The 13,786-nt window shown below is 46.5% G+C and overlaps 1 protein-coding gene across 1 annotated transcript in view; it reads right to left on the bottom strand.

Moving 5' to 3' along the window:
* Positions 1-1,249: 1,249 nt before the first annotated feature.
* The window catches only part of LOC142574924 (arylsulfatase B-like), a 151,943-nt gene continuing 139,406 nt past the window's right edge, over positions 1,250-13,786 (bottom strand). Inside the window, exons 8-9 of the mRNA XM_075683916.1 lie at positions 1,915-2,348; positions 1,250-1,375 (exon numbers count right to left, since the gene is read on the bottom strand). Coding sequence (XP_075540031.1) covers positions 1,250-1,375; positions 1,915-2,348 — 560 coding nt within the window. The remainder of the gene's footprint in view (positions 1,376-1,914; positions 2,349-13,786) is intronic.

Here is a 13,786-nt window from a genome sequence, read left to right as displayed (position 1 = left end):
TAAATCCCGAACTGTTTTTCTCGGTTAGTATTAGTAGATTGACTATGCTGCTCTCGAAAGCCCTCATAACTATTACACACAGGACGCACTAAAAAACACGAACGAAGAGTAAAGTACGAGCGCTGACTCACGACTAAATGTTTATTGCGCTTAAACTTCTTATCTCTCTCTCTCTGTCTCTCTCTCTCTCTCTCTCTCTCTCTCTCTCTCTCTCTATATATATATATATATATATATATATATATATATATATATATATATATATATATATATATATATATATATATATATATATATATATAGGAAAAGTCAGACATGCGTACACCCGCGCACCAACATTCCCCAAACCAAAACCAAAGCAAGAAAGGCAGCGATAAAGCAAGAAGTCCGTTAATTTTAACGATTAGCTGTGTTTAAAAAAGCTTTTTCTTTGTTGTGTAGTGCGAGTGATGCCTGGCTTCCGCACCTATCACCCTGTCACCTGTCGCTTTATTGCTGCATTTCTTGCTTTGTTTTTGGCTTGGGGAATCTTGGTGGACGGGTCTACGCATGTCGGAGTTTTGCTATATATAATTGTTTAAACGCAATAAACTTTTAGTCGTGAGTCAGCGCTTGTGTTTGTCTATTCTTCGTCCGTGTTTTTTTAGTGCACGCTGTGTGTAATAGTTATGAAGATGTACCGAGTCGCCCAACTATCTACCGTACTCTAGAAATTCCTATTCCTAGTTAGACATAACCGATGACTGATTCACAAACGTGGTGTTTTATATGCTACACACACTTCTGAGGACGACGGATTTCTCCCCTTTGTTTTACCCCACCGACCACTATACAGGTAGACAACGCAGCTTACAGCTCCTACCACACGGTTTTCTTATGGATGATGACAAAATCAGTTGACAGATAAAACGTTGACAGAATGCTGGTTGTTACAGTGTATCAGCGTCGTCCATTGTATTCATTAGATGCAGGCACAAGTCTACGCCTTAACAGAAAGACGTCCAGTGCAGACAATTTTGAATTCGATCCGTATTTTTTTATTAGAAAGGATTGAGAGTCATCGTTATTGTTTATCGTCACTAGGAGTGCTGAAGTGATGGTGAAATTTAGAGCCAGCGTCGTAGTCTTGGAAACGCTGGTCGCCAAGTTCCAAATGTGTTTGCACATTGCAGAACTTTAGCTTCCCTCCGTGCGCGTGCGCTGACAATTTTTTTTTTTTGACGAATCGCTGGTCACCGGACTGCAAACGTCAAATCCAGGGTGCCCATGTACCATCGTTGTATTCCGGATAACCCCTCGGGTCTGTTGTAGTGTCCACAGGAGGCGCGACGGTTTTATTATAGGCGGCCAACTTGTCCATCAACATGGCGACGAGCTGCGCATAAAAATGCGAGTAATTATGATATAATGCTGGTACAGCAAATTCGAAGTTCTGTTTGTACATAGAGAAAATTTGTTTTATTTGTATTTTTACGCCAAATTGCCAGGTGAACAATTAGCCGATTTGATGAAAACCCACCCATGAAACACGTTTTCTTGAGTCGCAGAAGATGATATGATTGACGCTTTGTGTTTGTTTATAGGGATCTAACATACGAACTGGGATACATAGCTCAATAATGACACAGGGACAAGCAGAAACACGGGACGAGTGCTAACCTTTAACAATTGATTTATTGCAGCTGGTGAGCATATATATACTCACTGGGATGCCACTGCAACAGATGCACTGAAGGAAAGGAGGAAAAGCAGTCATGTGACTACTATGCCCAAAAATTCAAGCTCTTTAAAAAGCTTGAATTTTTGTATTCTATGTATCCGCTATGTATCCCAGTTTGTATGCATCCCGCCAACACGCCCAAACTTCTTCCCTGCTAAAGGGATCTAACATCATCTGCACTGACGCAAGCTTACCCATGGTCGTTCCTGGGAAATGTCGTGAAGCTCACATGGATCTTTGGTGATGTCGTACAGGTAGTAACTGCGACCCGACACAAAGTTGGAACTGGAGACACCTTGGCACTTGACAGTCGCCTCGTTCCTCCAGTATCCCCCGTGCTTGAAAACATCCCGATTGTAAAGGCGTCTGAGAACGGCGGCGGCGCGGGACTGCCGTAGCAGCTCGTCCAGATCTTCACAAGGGCGGCTTCCTCCAATTCGTTCGTAGCGTTCGTTAACATCGGAGAGGTTGCCCACGAGCAGCTTGAACCCTCGGTAGCGCAAGGCAGCGTTGCCCCTCGCTTGGTTTATGTTGAGTAAGATTTCCGTCCGCGGGGACGGTGCTCCGACGTTTAGCGCGTCCCACATGTCGAAGCCGTCCAGCGAGCCTAGATCGTTCACGTCGCCTCCTGCGTAGAGCATGGATAGATTTCAGATAATGCGTTTCTTGACTAGGAGTGAAGCTGTCATGTGTGCACAACGCAATCCTGGCAAAATGTGCATGTCCTGGGCATAGGCCACTTTCCAACGATATGTTTGTCCTCCTTTCCCATTCAAAAGCAACCTCCCCCCCTTTCTCTGGCAGCCTATGTTCCCGGTAGCTATAGCGGCTATCCGAGAATACATCGCCATCGTGCAACCAATAGTGTCCGCAGCAGGAAATTCAAGCGGAGAAATAAATGTCCACATAGGATCCCGGTTTGAACTCTCTACTGCGTAACTACTTACTTGATGACGCATAACAGTTGAAGAATATTATAGAAGATGGCCTTATTTTCAATTTAACGGCATTATGCACGTTCTTTTCAAGTTATCTTTAATTTTCTAATCGTGTAGATTTTTTAACTGTTCTACAAATATATAATGACCGCCTGCGTACTTGCTCCAGTGTGGCTGGGGCTTAATACGTTGTTCGCGGGTCAATGGATTGTTATTCAAACTAATACACTGGAATGTAAAGCTATGAGCTCTAAATGCACCACTAAAAGGCAAATTCTGCAGTGGTATGTTCAATTTCCGGTAAAAACACGATCTCGGTAACCCAATGAAAATAAACTAAGTTATGGGGTAGTGGAGGACTCCAGAACGCCGTAGTGAAGTACTCCGGAAATTTCGACCACCTGGGTTTCTTTAATATGCACGTAAATCTAAGTACACGAGTGTTTTCGCATTTCGCACCCATCGAAATGCGGCCGCCGTGGCCGGGATTCGATCCCGCGACCTCATGCTCAGCAGCCCAACACCATAGCCACCGAGCAACCACGGCGGCTAATGAAAATAAATTGCTCCTATGGCAGGTTGGCCGGGAAAAAGGGCGTAAAACGTATTATTCTTAAAAACGTACTATGCAGAATTATATCGACGAGATAGATAGATATGCTGACAACGGTTGAGTAGGCAAAGAATGTCCATCGCATTAAAAAATCGGCAGGAACCATTTCACGATGAATTTCGACGGTAATGAGTTTAGCCTTGAATCAATACAGCGACACAATGTATTCCCACCGTCGACACAACATATGAGGCGTGAACTGCAGCGGGACTCCTCTTGCCCGCTTCCCTAAGAATATTTGGCGCCATCTAGCAGAGCCACCGCCCCGAAGCCTACTCGTGGCCTCCGAAATGCATGACGTGCCGGTGCGTGCAAATGCTGCGAAACGCGTCATGCGGCAGCCGGGCCCTACTCTCGCGGTTCTTCCATGACACGCTCCGCCAGGTGGTTGCGCTGGCGAGAAGTCTGCACGTGGCCTCCGAGACAAGAACCCTGGCGAACCGGTGCCTGCAAGCGCTGAGAATTGTTCCATCGCTTGCCGCACGCTCATTGCCTCAGTGATCGATGTCAGCGAAAGGTTCATTCAAGAGTGGCATACGCCCAGTGCAGTTGTCAAACGTTTCATCACAAGGCTACTAATTATGCCAGTATAGCGTTCAGTACAAGTAGCATTGTTTTGTAAATATTGGAGTATGGAATTGCGCACAGTGCAATTTTCCTTCAAAGGCAATGCTGGTTCTTCTCACATCAGCAGCCAGTGCCTTAACAAGAGCGGCGATACATAAGTATAAAAGGTCTAGGAAAGCGCTGAAAAGTTTTAGCGCGCAAGCAGTCCTGGAAGGGGGGGGGGTTGAATTAATAAGATTCCACCTAGTATATTGTCCATTTTGGCCGCTGCGGATTGGCTAGGGCCGCTTGTCTCCACCTCACTCGTAAAACTGCATCCAATCAGCAGCAGCCGAAACGGACAGTCCACTAGGTGGACTCTCGTAAAATACCTCTCTTCCGCCCCCCCCCCCCCCGCCACCATGCATCATCGTTTCGCGAGAATGGGCAAATGTCCTGGCGCACATAGGCGCTGAATTTGCAATCTGCCGTGGGGTGGAGGAGGCCTAATTTGCACCTTCGCTATTTTCACTCGTTCACCTCCACCCCACCCCCCTCCTGCACGTATGCTCCTTGGCAAGATATATACAACATGCGGAGAGGTGTAGCAGCAGCGAGATCGATGCGATCGGCCTAGAAAAGAAGACAAGGTAAGCCGATGCCACGAGTGTCGCGGGAGCTTAGTTGGCTGGGAACTGAAAAAAAAAAACATCAGTTCAGTTTGAGCTTGGTGCTGGAACAACGTCTCGTTGTATTTCTCTCAACTGCTCTGCAATTGGGGACCCGGACGAGCTTCCCTCCAGAGAGTAGCACAATCTGCTGTCAGAACGTCCATGAAACTCGGCGGATTGATGTAGCGTGACTACCGAGTGTAAATGAGACATCCGAGACTGAATTGAGGGATGCGACTGTGGGATTCGCCTCACAGTATGGTGGCTTCAGCCGGTGAAGTGCAATAGTGACGGGTTTGCCCATGATGTCCACCATGTATTTTGACTCGCGTCTCTCTATGACGGGAAAGGGTGTGCGTGGAGAGCAGGCCAAACGGGTTCATAGCGCACGAAGACGTGGGCTGCGTTGGCAAGGTCAGTTGAAACGTAAGGTGTGTGTGTGCTGGGACTGGACGGATCGGACGTTGTTTAAGATCTCAGAAGAGGTCGTGAAGAAGGTGCACATATTCGTTAGCAGACAGGTCAGTCGAAGATGGTTGTAGTGAAAAGAAACCGTTGGGCAGACGGAGCGTAGACGAGCTCTGGGCTCGAGCACGTTAAGTCCGATATTCAGGCACACTGGATACCCCGAAAAACGACTTGTAGACGTTGAAGCCATTGCGATGGCGTGCCATGAGCAATGGGCGCTAATTTGGCATGTCGATGAAAGCGTTCCGTGAGGCCATTGGTGTGTGAATGGTAGGTAGCCGTGCACACACGATTTGTGCCATAAGCGGAGGAGCTTTCGAAAGTGAGCGGACTCGAATTTTTGCCTTCTGTCAGTAACAATTTTATAAAAAAACCGAAGCGGGCAACCAATGTTGCAACGAAAAGCTGCCACGACCGCTGCAGCAGAGCGGTCTTCAAGTGGCGTTGGTTCTTGCCAACGGGCAAACCTATCGACAGAGGTCAGCAGGTAGCGAAATCTTTGACACGGTGGTAGTGTTCCAACAATATCAATGTGAACAACGTCAAAACGATGATCGTGTTGTAGAAACTGCCGCGCAGGGGAAACGGGATACCTATGAGCTTTTGACCGTTGGCAGGGAGCACATGCACGAACCCAGTCGCGTAGATCGGCGTTCATCCGGGGCCATACGCATAGGAATCATTTAAGGCATTGTGCGGCATGAACACAGAGGTGAGCGACCTGGTGCAGTATGTCTAAAAGCTGCTTGCGTAACCACTGTGCTGTTTTGGATGAGTGCAGTTGAAGAAGCTCAGGATCATTAACTTAATGTGTGGTGAGTGTCTCCACACAGAGTGGCGCAGGTCGCGCATTTATTGTCACGGCGTGTCAGAATGTCACTATGTACATTCCGGTCGCCACTGACGTATCAGATGTCGGTGGAAAAACCCGATATAAACAAGATATGGCGAATTTATCGTGTCGAATGTGTCGGTGACTCTCTGCAAAGCGGATACGGTAACGATTTGTGATCCGTGATGATGCTAAAGGTAGGCCCTCGTAGATATGGCGAAGAGACGGATGGCGAGGTAAATTTCAAGCAACTCACGAGCGAAACTAGTGTAACGAGCTTGGGTTGAAGTGAGCGTTTTGTAGAAACAGGAGACGGGTTTCCATGAATTCTCGATGCAATGCTGAAGAACCGCTCCCTCGGATGTGCTAGACCAGTCAGCCACGAGCACCAGTGATGCTGTGTGTTAGGATGTGCAAGAAGTTCGGCGCTTTACAGTGCACCCTTGATCTTGATGAAGGCTTGTTGGCAAAAAGGCAACCCAGAACCGCTACTGATACAATATATGTAAACATCAGATTTATTTGTTTCTGAAGTTGAGTCAGAAAGGTAAAAGGAATGACCACGTAGTTCTTAAGATACGATAATTATAAATGCAAAAAGTAAACCGAAAATACACGTAAACTCTTGGTATACATTCATAACGCCCTTATTCAAAGTGAGCGAAACACTGGGCAACACCAACATTTCCTTAAAGAACCAACAATTAAGATATTGCAAACTCATTACAAACCTTCGTCGGCAAGAACCACTGGATAATGCAAGAATTTCCACAATAAGCTAACAATTCAAAAAGTAAAAAGTGATTTTAAACTCCTTGCGTCTAAGAAACACTGGACAGTACAAACATTTGCACAATAAGCTAGCAATATAATATATAAAGTGAGATCATACATTCTACTTTCTAGAATTATAAACGAACTACCAAACCAAATACAGAACAGAAAGGCAAAAACAATACGCCAAAGGTTGTAATAACAAAGCGGCAAAGTACATATTTTATGGGAGAGGATAAATTAAGGTCAGGTGTGACAGCTTGAATAAAGCTGGCGCATTGTATAGTGCGGGTGTACTTGTTTACATTGCAAGTGTACGTGTTCTTGTTTACCTTTATTGGCTGCCCGTGTTTCATCGTCTAACATATGTTGTTGCCCAGCGCATGACGGGCCTGTACCCATCGACAGTTTCTCGAATGCTATCGATGGGTCTATCCGCTGTCGATTGTCACCAAACTTCGTGCAATCTGACTGCCTGTATGCGTGACGCGAAATCTGTACTTACTCCCAGAAGACATGTTGGCACCAGCCGTTACTGTGTAACCTTCGGTGGCTCAAGAGCGGCGCGCTTGACCCACTGATCGAATTTGCACGATCGCCGACCGTGTTGGCCTCTATTGCTGTGCTTTGAATGCAACTTGCATTTGTGGGCATAAGTTCACCCAATAAAATGGTACTTTCATGAGTCACACTTTTACCGCTGTATTATTCACTACTACGTGACATCTGGTGGAGACGCTAGTGCGTTCATTTACTGAATTCCCACGCAGAAACGTGATTCAAGGCCGAGCCACGAAGACAACACCAACGTCGCCAAGGACCAGCGAGCTAGCCACAGGCTGCAAGGATTGCCCCCGCAGCACGGACTTTTGCCTGAGAAGACCAGGAAACGCGCGACCACAACATCAGCTACGAGAGCCCCAATGTCGCGAACACCGATCGTGCTGCAGCAGCCCAGAGAGCTGCCGACATTCCGTGGTTCAACATTTCAGGAGCCTGAAAGGAGACAGACAGAAGGGTGGCTGGAGACAGACAGAAGGGTGGCTAATTTTAAGTACTGGGAAAGCGACAACAAGCTGCGTCATCTGTTTTTCGCATCGGAGTACGCCGCTAGAACGAGGTTCAAGGATTGCAAAATACCGTCATGCACGACCTCATAGACCGATGCGCCAATACATCGGATGATCTTGTAGAGTCCTAAATAGCGCCGCAATAGTTTCCCGCTGAGCCCTTCTCGGCGTATCCGTGTCCAAAACCAAACACGGTCGCCCCGCAGGGGCGTCTGCGTCAGCAGGCGTTTGGTGCGTTGCGACACCACGTACCCGAGCACACAAGGATTGGACCCTTCCGCGTGTAGCCGTGCGCGGCTCAGCCGTGTCCCGGTAAATGGGGATCCTGGGGGTTGATGCGATGCCGGGTGTTTGGACCTTTGAGGCCCCACGGTGGAGGCAACACACCTCTTTGGCCTCTGCTTCACGCAGACGGCACCCCCTGACTGACCCACCCGGGGGCAGTCGGCAGTCGCCTCTTCCTGTCTCTATCTCCTCAAACCTTCGTCTTTATCTCTCACTTTTTGATCTTTCCTGTCTTCTTCTCTCTTCCATTTACTTCCTTTCTCCACGGCGGCAAGGCTTAACCTTGTGTGGCTATCCTACCTTGGGTACACCATATTTGGTTATAGTGACGGCGTACGGCAGACGTCGTGCAGGCTTGAACACAAGCTCTGCCGCGTCCCCTCGTTGGGCTCCGTGGTGGGTGGTCGGCGCTGTTGCCGAACGTACACATTTTCCTATGGCAGCCCAAGCCTCTGTTTGTTTATGATCGGCGTCTGAAGTGATGCCGCACCGAAGTACCATTCCAATTCTCCTTTCGAAGCAATGCTCACTCTTTCCCCAAGTACTATGTAATCCACAGCGAAACCAACATGCCAGTAAGAAAGTTATCTCCATTCCTTGTAGCGAAATGCCTGAAAGATAAAATCGGACCGACATACAAAGCCTCCAAAATGTCTAGCGGGGACCTCCTCCTAGAACTGAATGATAAAGATCAAGCAGAGAAGCTCTCTGAACTTACCAGTATTGGCGACGCGACAGTGACAGTCTCAGCTTACAGAACACTTAATACAAGCAGGGGAGTAATATCTGAAGAAGGGTTTTTGGCTTAAGCGATGAAGAACTGCTGGAAGGTTTCCAGGAACAAAATGTTACTAAGGTACGAAGAATAGTAATCCGCAGAAACGACCAAGAAATCCCCACCAAACATGCTATACTACCTTTGGAACAAGCGTAATGCCTACTTCACTCGATGCAGGTTATGTTAAAGTCAATGTGAGACCATATATCCCGAGCCCCAGACGATGTTTCCAGTGACAAAGGTTTGGACATGCTTCACATGCATGCCGAAGACAAACAACTTGTGCTAAATGCAGCTCCAACGATCACCAATCTGACAATTGCACCTCTTCGCCATTATGTGTTAACTGCAAAGGAGACCATCCCGCCTACTCGCGGTCGTGCTCATGCTGGACAAAGGGTAAGGAGATCATTGCACTAACTGTAAAAGAAAAAATTTTGTTGTTTGAAGCCAGAAAGCGGCTATCATATCTTCCGCGAAGAAGTTATGCCGATGTGACGCAGGCGGTGGCAGCGTCACAGAGGCCTCCGGAGTCCTCCGAGCCCACGCGCAGTGGTGCCGCAGTGACTCCTCCCACCCCCGTGCTGGAAGCAGTCAGTACTGCTCCGCCCTCTTGGACGGCCCTGCAGACACCAGTCGCGCAGGGCCCTAAGATCGAGCGAACTCCAAGGCCCGAGACACGTGTCTCGGTGCCAAACTCTCGGTCCTCCAGCGCCTCAGATAGAGCAATGGAGGTCGAAACAAAAACCCCGGTGTCGTCGACACCGAAGGACAAGCGTTCTCTAGAGCGTGGTAAAGGAACAAAATCCCAATAATCACCCAAAATAAGAAGGCGATAACCCAAGGGTTATCGCTCCGTTGTATCTGCCTTCTTCAGATCCATGTCACCTAACATCTTTCTTATCTCCCATTGACTCGTTAATATCATTTTTTACCTTTCAATTTTGTAATGGCTTCTATGATCCATTGGAATTGTAGAGGTCTCTTACATAACTTAGGTGCCATTAAAGACATGTTAATAAACTTCTCTCCTGTGGCCCTGTGCTCACAGGAAACAAACCTAGGCGAAAAACACAAAAAATATTTTGAAAGGTTTCACTGTTGTTTGGCGCGACCGTACTCAGGCGAACCGGCTGTCAGGTGGTGTAGCCATTGTCCTGCCAGGTGGTATAACAGCCAGAGAAGCTCCCATTAACACTAACATAGAAGCCGTTGCTGTCACCGTTTTAGCTCACAAAACCATCCCCATTTGTTCAGTATACATTCCACCGCATTCACATTTTACCGTAAGAGACCTCGAGTTAATTTTAAACCAGCTGCCTGAACCATTTTATTAGCCGGTGATTTTAATTCACATAGCACGTTATGGGGTAGTAAAACTACTGACAACAGGGGTCAAACGCTTGAAGATTTTACCTTAACAAATGGCATATGCCTTCTAAACACCGGTGCGGAGACTTACTACTGCCCAAGCACAGGAGCTATGAGTTGCTTAGATCTGGCACTGTACTCTCCATCTCTGTTTGGCGATTGTCAGTAGAATGTGATTGAGAACCCCTATGGTAGTGACCATACGCCTGATATCATTAAAAGAACATCTCCTTCTCCTACCGTACCATTAAGACCACCCCGTCGGAAACACCATCTAGCAGACTGGCTTCTCTTTACTGAAAAGACCACTCTGGATAACATATCAGATGACCAACAATAGACGAAATTTATGAGAAGATTACCGCCTGCATACTCGCTGCAGCAGAACAGACAATCGCACAATCCTCTGGCTTCTTAAGAAAAAACCTGAAACCCTGGTGGACGAAGGAACGTACACGAACAAAAAAACTACAAAACAAAGCGTGGGGTATCTTCCGGCGATAACCCCCCCCCCAACCCAAGAAAATCTACTCTCTTTCGAGAAATCAAAAGCGAAAGCCAGGTATACACGCTGATAAGCCGAAAGACAGTCCTGGAAAAATTATGTCTTGTCATCTCGTCTATAAAAAGCTCAATAACAACCAAACGAATGTGGGATCAGGTTCGTAAGTTTAGAGGCGACTACGCTTCTTACGATGTCCCCGTACTATCACCTCCAGGCACGCGAAAAAATATAGGAGAACAAGCAGACATCTTGGGCAACATTTCCGTGATATATCAAGCTCAGAGAACTACTCTGCTGCAAATCTAAAACATAAGCAATTAGCAGAAAAACCAAAGCTTCCGACCACAGGAAGTTCAGAAACAATGTATAATGCTGCTTTAACACTTCCAGAAATCAACAGAGCGCTTACTACAGGCAAAAAAAAAACAGCACCCGGTCCGGACAGGGTACAATACGCAATGATAGCTCATCTATCCCCTAAAGCAGTTGAGACCTTGCTTCATTTCTTCAACATAATCTGGGAAACGGGAAAAATGCCCAAATAATGGAAGAAAGCCATCGTAACCCCATTCTTGAAAGCTGGAAAACCTCCCACAACAGCAACCACTTGTAGACCTATAGCACTCACAAGTTGTCTTGCGAAGTCATATGAAGCCGTAATCAACATAACATTGACATACGCCCTTGAAACAGAGAACCTGCTTGATAACCATCAGTGTGGGTACAAGAAAGGTGGCTCTACAACAGATCATCTAGTTAGGCTAGAACACGAGATACGTGCCGCCTTTCTACACAAACAATATTGTCTGGCTGTTTTCTTTGATTTAGAAAAGGAGTACGACACAACATGGAGGCTTGGTATTTTAAGGGATTTAGCGGATTTAGGGATCCGCGGTAGAATGCTTAAATGTCTTGCTGATTTCATGTCCGATCGAACATTCCAGGTGCGTTTAGGAGCGGCGCTGTCACGTGCGTTCATTCAGGAAAATGGTGTGCCACAAGGATGCGTACTAAGCACAACACTTATTATAGTAAAAATGAACTCTGTTAACAAAGTCATTCCCCCCTCTGGTATGCACTCCACATACGTCGATGATCTGCAAATAGCGTGCCGCGCCTCAGACTTACAAACATTTGAAAGGCAGCTCCAGATAACAATTAGTAAACTAATGGAGCTGGCTGAGAAAAATGGCTTTCGTTTCTCTACTCAAAAAACTGTTACAGTGCTATTCTCGCAAAAACGAGGATTGTACTTAGACCCGGTTCTAAAATTGAATGATGTCGCACTGACAGTAAAACAAGAATATAAATTCTTGGGCGTAATCTTTGATAAAAAACTAAACTTCCTAGCCCACATTAAAACACTAAAGATTAAGGCGAATAAAGCATTTAATATCCTAGAAGTTTTGCCCCATAAGCACTGGGGTTCCGACTGTACCTGTCTTTTACGTATTTACCGGCCTCCTGTGCGTAGCGTTTTAGACTACGGCTCCGTGGTTTACGGCTTAGCCAGGCAGTCCTACATCCAACTACTTGATCCAGTACGTAACCTTAGATTGCGACTGGCAAGTGGTGCCTACAGAACGTCAGCTATTCACAGTTTATATGTTGAGTGTAATGAACCCTGATTACAGCAGCGCAGAGCATTACTCACAGTCTCTTACCTACTCATAATTCAGTCATCACCGGAGCACATATGCTACAACATCGTCACACAGTGCAACTCACGCTTACACTACACAAATAAACCGAACATGATTAGGCCACTTATCCTGCGGTATGAGCAATACTGTCGAGATTATGACATCCCGCACGAAGTCCTCCATGTTGCCAAGAAACCACCACGGTTAGCCCCTTAGTACGATTTCACACAGTTGTGCTACTGGACATTAACACATTTAAAGAAAAGAGACACTCCACACGAACACATCAAACAAGAATTCCGTGCTCTTCAGGACAAATATAAAAATCACATGGAATTCTACACTGATGGCTCCAAAACAAAAGAACATATGGGTGTAGGGGCCGTAACAGAAGATTGGGAAAGAAGTATTCGTCTACCAAAACATGCCTCTGTTTTCACTGCTGAAGTTTATGCTGTATGGGTTGTAGTTAAAAAGATTATCACTGGCAAGCACAAAAACACAGTCATATACACTGATTCCTTAAGTACACTGAAGGGTCTAAATCTGAAATCTGAGTGTGAGCCTCTGTTAGGAGACATACTAAACATGGTCGCGCTTAACAAATACGGGAGATCAATCCGCTTTTGGGTACCAAGCCATGTTGGGATACCGGGTAACGAAACAGCCGATAGATGTGCATCGATGGCAGCATACAAAAACATAATAAACACAACACTTCCATATAAAGATAGTATCCGTGCCATTAGGAAGGCCTTAATGTTAAAGTGGCACCACGAATGGAACCATTGTACAGAAAACAAGCTACATCTTATTAAACCTGTAATCGGCGAGTGGAAATCATGCAGTCACCAGCAACGATTCTACGAGGTGATCGTGTGTCCACTTCGAATTGGACACACACATTTGACGCACAATTTCCTCCTCCGAAAAGAAAACCCACCAAGCTGCGAAAAATGCGTTGAACCTCTCACTGTCATACACATCCTAATAACATGTCCACACATCGGCGCACTGAGACGGAGGTTTTTACACAGCCTATATAATTTGCACACTCCATTACACCCTGCCCCATTACTAGCAGATGCCCCCCTAGTGCCATTTGCTAACCTGTTCGAACTTTTAGAAAAAAACTGGTGTTTTACATCAACTATAATGTAATATAGGTTTACCTACTCTAACGTTGCATTTCATATTGTCTTGTGTCTGGCGCAGCATGGCCTTAGTTGCCTTTGTGCCATTAAACCCGAACTAACTAACTAACAAACACGGTCGCCAGGCTGGTAATCCACGTAGCATCGTGCTGGTAATCCACGTGCTGGCTTTTGGTCCTCTGCTGGTTCCTGATGCGCAGGCTGGTGATCTGTCGGGGTTCTTCGGCGCTGCTAGAGATAGGCGCTGCAGATAGGCGGCCGACTGTCTTATGATCGTTCAGGCCGTGCAGGACATCTGACCGGAGTGTTGCGGGAACAACTAGAAGTTAGTTTGTGAGAGTTGGCGAAATGTTCTTCACCGGGATGTCATTTCCTAAGAAAAAGGAAGAAAATCCGCGCCTAAGTACCGTCAGGACAA

Source organism: Dermacentor variabilis, chromosome 3, assembly GCF_050947875.1.
Source record: "Dermacentor variabilis isolate Ectoservices chromosome 3, ASM5094787v1, whole genome shotgun sequence".
Taxonomy (NCBI): Eukaryota; Metazoa; Arthropoda; class Arachnida; order Ixodida; family Ixodidae; genus Dermacentor; species Dermacentor variabilis.
This window is presented reverse-complemented; position numbering and strand designations above follow the sequence as displayed.